The sequence below is a fragment of the Myxocyprinus asiaticus genome, chromosome 10, assembly GCF_019703515.2.
Source record: "Myxocyprinus asiaticus isolate MX2 ecotype Aquarium Trade chromosome 10, UBuf_Myxa_2, whole genome shotgun sequence".
NCBI lineage: Eukaryota > Metazoa > Chordata > Actinopteri > Cypriniformes > Catostomidae > Myxocyprinus > Myxocyprinus asiaticus.
Window position 1 is genome coordinate 8,784,656 of NC_059353.1, and position 8,905 is coordinate 8,793,560.

The 8,905-nt window shown below is 34.8% G+C and overlaps 1 protein-coding gene across 1 annotated transcript in view; it reads right to left on the reverse strand.

Annotated features, from left to right (window-relative positions):
* Positions 1-1,702, reverse strand: part of LOC127447228 (prostaglandin F2 receptor negative regulator-like) — a 36,046-nt gene extending 34,344 nt beyond the window's left edge. Inside the window, exon 1 of the mRNA XM_051708925.1 lies at positions 1,408-1,702. Coding sequence (XP_051564885.1) covers positions 1,408-1,459 — 52 coding nt within the window. The 5' untranslated portion in view covers positions 1,460-1,702. The remainder of the gene's footprint in view (positions 1-1,407) is intronic.
* Between the last annotated feature and the right edge of the window lie 7,203 nt (positions 1,703-8,905).

The following is an 8,905-nucleotide window of genomic DNA, read 5'->3' on the forward strand; positions in this document are numbered from 1 at the left end:
TACACGTGATTATTAACATTTTATTGGGTCAAGAATTAAGTGCTTTGAGACAAATTATATCAGCATGGCAGCTGCACAGAAGAAAATCACTAACATGAAACAAGCCAAGGAATGAGCTGGAACGTTACACTGGAGGGGAAAAAATACAGATAGAGACAGAGAGAAGAGCAAAGAGACAGAACCAAAACTGAGAGGGATGACATGTAAGAACATGTCTCTATGTGAAGGATTGGTTCTTCTCAAGAAGAGAAAGGCTCAACTCAGGAAATAGGAAACAAACACAGCAGAAATTGGTGAAATACATGGAATAAGACCTGCTGTGTTATGGCCATGTAATTAATCTCAAATACTGACATATTAACACAGGAAATAGTGAAATATGAAGAGTGGGGGCAGATTAGAGCGGATTATATGAATGATAGTGGAATCCAGCCCACCTCAGGGAACGTGTAAGATCAGATAACACAACTTCTAACAACTCTTGGGAAAAACAGATCTTTTTATGGTTAGCAGTGAACTGATATGGGTTTGTTTTCAGTGGCAGAAGCCTTTGGAACAAATACCAATATCTAGAGAGCATGGTGTTGACGGATGGCTGATATAGGCAACCAGAAAATTTACTCAGCGTTATGAAATTTAAACAGATTTGCTCATGTTAGATGGACAAGGCTGTTAGAAGTTAGTACTGTGTATATATATATATATATATATATATATATATCCTAATCTCTAGTGTCTAAATGAGGTGGCACATTTTTACCTTAGAAACATAATGTTTTAAAAACAGGTTTGAGCAATCGAATCTGCTTGATGGAAACACATTTTCTCCCTGGCTTTCGAAGGATCATTTCACACAGACTTAAATTAGAAGCTAAACTCTGGTGGTTGGCATGTATAGAAAACAACTGAAACCCTTCCCACACTTTACATAGATATAATAATTCAACAGTGAAGGTAAGGGATTGTAAAGACAGAGGGGGAAAGAGCCAAAAGCAATAAAGCCCAAAGCTCCAGACAAGAAAAGAAAAACCTCATAGACAATAACTGGTTTATATTCTTTTGCTGGGTTAGCAGTACTAATTGACCTACATAAAGTGATAAGAAAGGACTGTGGACAACTCAGAATTCTACCAGTAACGTCCTACTCATTTTGACACTTGTTTGTAACACTACTAAAACAACTACTTAAAATGATGATGCGTTTAGCGAAGGAGGACTTGTGAGGTCGACCTAATACAAAACAAGGTAATTTTGTCATTCTAAATATAAAATAATTTACCTCAAGAAGTGTATGTGTTTGTAATTTGTTGATAACGAAATTTAATTCAAGTAGCCTACAGTGTACCACCAAGCCTTGTTTAAATGAATGGTAACCGGCGTTTCTTAACCACGAATTAGTGAACTTACCAAGCGCGACTAATAAAATGAAAGGTTGAAACTGTCCCGTTCTTTTGTCCATCTTGTGAAGGCGCGAGTTTTTCCCACGGGCTCGCCTTTGTCATTCAAACCGGGTGAAGGGTAGAAAATCCTCCTGTGAACGCCTCGTGACTTACTCCGTGCCCAAAAGTTGAATCAAGTTTTGCACGATCTGAACAATTCAGTCTTCTAGATCCTTCAGCGTTGGAAAAAATCACTCGTCTAGTTGGGCTGGTGGTTTCAGATCTCTGCATGGTTCATGATAAGTCTCAGTACGGAGGGCTGGATTGGCACACTGGTGTCCGGAAGTGTGTGAGTGGATATTTTCTCTCTTGTTGGATGACGAAGGGGGACACGGGCGTGCTGTTCGCCGCAGGTGAAGTACCGCCGCACCCAGGCACTGAGCAGCGGAGGCTCGTGACAGTGCAAGCAAAATAGAGAGGCGCTAATTATCTCACCCAGAATAACTCAAAACGTCTAGAGACACTTTGCTCCCCGAATCGCCTACTTTTATCCTCAGATCTTTTCACCACGGTGCAGAATGAATCATTTGTGGCATAAATAGGTACTCATTAGTCTATCTGTCCTTTCATCCTTCACAGAATGTCATTGATGGGATATCTGCTCTTTGATCAAACAGCACATTTACATACATACATACAAACAGTGTTGGGTGTAATCCAGTTACAAAGTAATTAGTTAATTTAATAGTAACCTAATTACTTTTTAGTCAAAAAAGCAGTGTAATGCATTGCATTTTAAATACTTGTAATCAGATTACAGTTACTGACTATAAATTAATTGCATTACTTTAAAGTACATTATAGAGTTACCTATGCTTATTTCTAATATATTTATGTAGAATACATGAATTATGGCCCTGTAACGAGTTATTTTGAAGGAGAAATATGAGGTGCTGAGTGTTTGAATTGTGTAACAGTGAATAAGAAAGAAATATAGACATTATTTAGATTTTGAGTGGAAGTGTTTTAGGAAGTAACTTGAAAGTAAAGTAATTATTAATGTGATTACTTTTTCAATAGAGTAACTAGTAATTATCATATTACAATTTTAGAGAAATAATTAGTAATTTGTAGTGGATTACTATTTTTAAGTTACTTACCCAACACTGCATATAACATGCATGTATGCAGCATAACATAGCAAAACATTTCACAAAATAAGTTTGCTAGGTATTAAATGATAAAAACAACAAATCTAGTGTTCAAAATTAAAGGTGCACTCAGTAATTTTTTACCTCATTTAAAAAGTTTTATTTCTAGAGAAATGAATAGTAATTTTGAAACATATGTATATAATCATGAGCACTCACACGAGATGAGGAGTCCAGTCATATCAGTAACCAGGGTTGGGAGGGTTACTTTTAAAAAGATTAGAGAATACATGCTGTAAAATGTCAAATGTAATTTGTAACGTGTTCTGTTAAATTACTCAAGATCAGTAAGGTAATATAAATACTTTGGATTACTTCTTTAGCACTGGCAGATTTTTTTCATTTGTTTTGACTATAAACAAATAAATAAAGTAAGAAAATACACTTCACTGCAAAAATACATTCTCTGAAAAAGAAAACTACATATTTTATGCACTTGTAAATTTATCTTGTTTTAAGGATTTTTAGATATTTTTATAGGAAAACAATATTTAAATTCTCATTAAGAATAATATTTTTGCTCTAATATCAAAGGTCTTACTAAACGTTATGCTCTAACATGAATTTTCTTTATAGAATTCATTATAAAATATAATCACGTCTGGTAACAGATGCATGTAAAGGCAAGAAATGGCATTTAAGCTTAGCATAAAGCTAAATGTTCGCATGATATTATACACAAGATGAACTATTTCTGCTGCTCCAAACTTCAAAACCCCACAGAGTGAAAATAACCACATCCTTTTCTGATCGTTTGTGGATTCTGTTCATAGAATGAGGCAGAGAATATATTATTTGTAATTTTCTATACAGTGTTAAAGGCTACATTGATTAGTATTTCTTTAAAAAAAAAATAGCCTAACCACATTAAAAACATTGTCAAGGCATGTAATCGTGAATTTATTGGATTTATGTTTCATCTGTCAAAGCGTTTCTAACTGTTTTTTTTTTTTTTATGATGTAGAAACACAATGTAGCTACTCTATTAAGCTCCCAAGGGAAAGTTCCTCAATGACGTCATATCCACCTTTTCACTTACAACAGTGTAAAAGCGCTCATATGAATGAAACACGTCATAAAAAGTGTTTCACCGCCATTCAAACACTTCTCGGATCGCATCATTTATATAAATAAATGTTTTCAAACTGAATAGGCTAAATATTAAATTAATAAATGACAATAAAATGCAAAGTAATCTCTTCAGTAATCAAAATACTTTTTGAATGTAACTGTATTCTGATTACCAATGATTTAAATTGTAACTGTAGTGGAATACAGTTACTTATATTTAGTATTATTTGCCCCATTACATGTATTCTGTTACCCCCCAACACTGTCAGTAACCTTATAAAAGCTATTTAATTCTACATGGAGAGGGTCCGCACATGGGAGCTGCCATGTTAGGATCACATGACCAGCCACATACTCGCTTAATCTCAGTTACTGCCTTGATATTGGACACTTTCATTCATGGATTAAATTAATCCTGGTTTGATGTGCATAGTGAATTGAAACAATGGCATTGGTCACTGACAACTACGGCTGTCAAATGGGCAGAAAAACTAGATTTGAATTTTTACCTTAAATATTTTCAAAATTCTAATAATATTCGAATTTTAAAGTCAGCTGATTCTTAAACTGACGTTGTTTCTTTAGTCTACAAGAGAGCGCATTAAATACATTAACCATTCAGCACCATTATATTATTGCAAAGAACATTTCTGGCTGTTAAAAAAAGAGCATTCCCTTTTCAACTAATGTGCATAAAATAAATAAATAAAACGTTTTAGTCAGTCCATATTTTCAAATGTTAAGACAAAAGTAAATTGAGGGGGGAAACGCTTCAATAGGCAGTTCACGTGGTGTTACACTTTCACTGATGCCACAGTGCACTACCCCAGACTCGAGCTTCATAATAACAGCGAAATACCACATAGTTTTTTATTCATTACAGTTGTATGTAGGGTAGCAATATTCCCAGATAACAGTGGTATTCGGCTGAACTCGGTGGTGAAGCGGCTCAGACTATGAGCCCAGGACAAGGGCTGCTCAAACAGACGGAACACAACAGACTGGAACAGAACGCGAGGATCTCGAGACACATATTTCCAAATTGAACATCTTTCCTGATAAAGCATTTAAACAACTCATTGCTTAATCTGAGAAACACTTATAAGAGAGCAAGACACAATGGCCAAAGACCTCCACCAACTGTAAGGGGCTGTTGACGGCGAACGCTTTTAGTTTTAGCATTCGAATGTGCATTTTTTCTTAAATTCGACGATTATTCAAATTTGAATTTGACAGCACTACTGACAACTACTGTTTGAATGATGCAACATCCAGGCCACTAGGTGTCAGTGTAAGCCATACTTTGACATACCTCAAAAAATTACTGAGTGCAACTTTAAGTAAAAAAACAAAACTAAAACATCTCTTCTGTTGAAAAAAAGTCATTTGTTTAATTTAATTTTTAAACACTGTATGACAAAGAAAAGGTGTGAATTGTTTAAGAAAAGTAATTTTTTGTCAAACTAATATTTGCATGCATAATGTGAGATCTGTTTTTTAATCCCCCAGTATGTAATATATATGTCTGTATGTTTTTTGTGAAATAATAATAAAAAAATAATAATAATAATTTAAAGGAGCAGTATGTAACAATTTTCATGTAATATTCACTTTTTTTTTTTTTTTTTTGCCAATGTGTAAACATCTTGTAATGCAACTTAAAAAATGAGCTCTTCCTGGACTTCCTAGGTTGCCTATTAAAGCCTGTAGACTGATTTTCATGCAATTGGTTTTGCCAGGAAAATCCAAAGGATGTGACGTTTATGCGTGCTCCCGAGAGCTTTCTACTGAATCCAATCTGGTTTATCGGGAATGTAATCGTGGTCGAGCGAAAACTATAGTGAACATCAGCAGAGCATTTGATTCCTGGAGGGAACTTCGTTCGGTTTTGGGGATCAAAACCGACCCTGAATTGGCATTCTTCTTATTGGACAGGTAAGCTTACATAACTGGAAAGCATGTGAAATATAATGCCATTTTGTGTAATTTTAGCTAACTTGATCTTGCCTGCTAATGCTGACGAATTGCAAGCTATCTTGCTTCGTAACTTTCAAATAATTTCAACGATCTTCTCTTTATACTAAAAGTCAGGTATACAGGATAAATTTAAGCAAATACGCTGGTTTCTTGATCGTAGTACAACATATGACATACAAAACATACAATAGTGCAACATAACAGTGCAACAGTAAACTGTCTGGTATAGTTCGCTAGTATGTAGCTGTATGTGTGTATCAGTATGTTATGTTAGCAGATAAGTAGTTTTAGTTTAGTCTCAAAGTTTGTAGTAAAACAATCATAACTGTGTAATTTTAATTATCAATTTTAATTTTTCACATTTTCAAGATTGAGAATGTATTACCTCTCACCCTAAAAATCAACAACAACCCATTTAATACCATAACATGTATAACTAGGCCTATAATAGAATATTAAGAACTATATCAGATGTTACAAAAAAAATGCATTATGATAGCATTTTTTATTTTATTTTTTTGCCCCATTATTTGCAATTTTTTTGTTGTCATTTTTGGTGATATTTTTGCCCTGAGCCCCCCTTAATTTCCAACAATGGTACATACTAACATTTTAAATGTTTGTGCACACAACCACACACAAACAAAAGATTTAGAAGAAGATTTAGAAGTGTGTGCATGTGTGTGTTTTTGTGCGCACTCTAGATCAGGTGATGCATTAAATGTGTTAAGGCTCAAAGGTCATTGTACCATCGGGTAACCACAATGAGTAACACTTATTTTTAAATTGTTGTGTGTATAGCCTACTACTATTTTTACTCCTCGATGCCGAGCATATGGTTGTTGGCTTGGGACCACTGTCACACTGCAGTGACCTACTGTGACACACACAGCATGAGCACAAAGCCAAAATTCGTTAAGGTACAATCACATTCCTTTTCACAGTTCCTATAGATCTCCATTGTGCATGACTCCTCCCAGCATTAGTGCTTTCAGAGCAAACATGGCACACCCTTGACACCTGCCTGCATTACAAAAGACCAGATAGCTGACTTCTCCATGCTGGATTTACTGCATAAGCACAGCCCAAATGAACATATTCAAACAGTGACGCAGACACACTCTTAAATCAATAAAACATACTCACTGTGTCAGTTACTAGAATGATGGTGGACTGAATGCAATCAATCAAATCCATTATCTTGTCACCAATAATATTTTGCATTTGGAAAGTTGTCCACAGAGGACAACAGCCCTGTTTTAAACCATTATTCACTGAAAATCTTGCTTGACAGCCATGGTCACCATTCACTTTCAATGGATTGAAAAGAGCAGTTTGGATATTATGTGTTCCACAGTAGAATGAAAGTCACGTGGGTTTTAAAAGATATGAGTATTAGTAAATGATGGCATAATTTTCATCTTTGGGTGAACTATTCCTTTAATATTCTGTCATTACACAACATAATCCAGCAAGAGTAAAGCTATTCTTCTACCTAAGGATCTTTCATCTCATATAAATTAGAACAAATGACTAAATGTGTGCTAGCATAAGCTTGCCTAGATTTGGAGGCAAAATATTTGATATCTTTGTTGTAACTTGCTGTGATTTCACAATGCAAGCCTCTTACTAATGTAGATAATGGTCTGTGAAATATAATGGCTTTGTTGAAGAAGAAAAAGAGAGGGCAATGGAGAAACTGTTGTAAAGGGATGTATCTATCCACACTGTAGTCTCAGAGTTCATTCAACATAGCTTGATCAGCAGCTCCTTCTAGAGGCGTGTTCATATTTTGGAGGAAGTAGGATTTGGGAGTTTGTGTGTAATCAGGAAGACAGATTAATTAAATATATTGGAACATTCTGCACATTCCTGGTGGGTCGGTCCAGTTGTTGCCAAAATAAGCTAATATACAAATGATGTAAAGAGAGAGAGAAAAATGTAACACAGAAATCGAATTTTCACTAAATTTTTAGGCAATGAGAAATAGGACAGAGGTGAAACTAATATACCTATTAATATACAGATACCTTTAAATACAGTATACCTATTTCAGTATACAATATATATGAATTTATATGTCCTATAAATTGAAATTCTAAGAAAGCATCTGAAACATATGGCCATGAAAAATATGAACTCTCACATTACTGTTATCCAATCCCAGATCACAAGACTCAACTTAACTCGATACTGTGATAATATTTATTTGAGAGTTCATATTTTCATGGCCATATATGTTTTATAACCATATGAATGGTTCAGTTTGCCCCTTCACATAATGTGAAGGGACAAATTAAACCATTTACATTTATTAATTAAGCAGATGCTTCTATCCAAAGCAATTTACAAAATGAGGAAGGATTCAACATAAGCAATTCATCTTAAATCTCTCATCATTTACTCACCCTCACTGTACATCTTGACACCAGCAATCTCATTGGCGATCATGATTTCAAGCTCGATTATATTTCCTATAGCGCCATCTAGCGTTCTGTGCATGCGTTAAGCACTAGGAAGTGCAATCGAGCTTGAAATCATGATCATGCCTAGAGACAGCTGTCAAGGTGTTCAGTGAAAAGGAGTTACATTTTGGTTTGTTCTTACCCAAAACCGATTGGATCACTTCAGAAGACATTAATTTAACCACTGGAGTATGAATTATGTTTTTGCTTACTTTATGTGCTTTTTGAAGCTTCATAGGCCTGATCACCATTCACTTGCATTGTATGGACCTAAAGAGCGGAGATATTCTTCTAAAAATATTAATTTGTGTTCAGCAGAAGATAGAAAGTCATACACATCTTAAGGCCCTGATATACTTCTGGAGAAGTTCTTCTGTATTCTTCATTCTGGGGTAAAAAGAAGTTCTAAACAGCCGAGCAACGGTATACTGTTTACGAGCATTCAGACACCTGCCACACCGCTGTGGAAGGCGTTTAAAAGTACATTTAAATATAAGGACGCTCAGTTAAACATTAACTAATGTGGCATTAAAATGTGTTATCAATGATTTTATGTCTCATTCAATGAGTAGAATTCACACTAAATCATTAAAAGAAGCTGTTTTAACCACTCAATGTTGATTAAAAGTAATATATACATGCAGTAGAACATTTTTAATTTGTCTTGTTTACATTCTGAATTCATGACGGTAATGTGCTAACATGCTATAATATGGGCCGATTACACTATTGCAAAGATGAGTGTGTAAAAGTGTGTTAATTGGCAGAATACAGACAAAAGAATGGGTAACACTTTATTTAA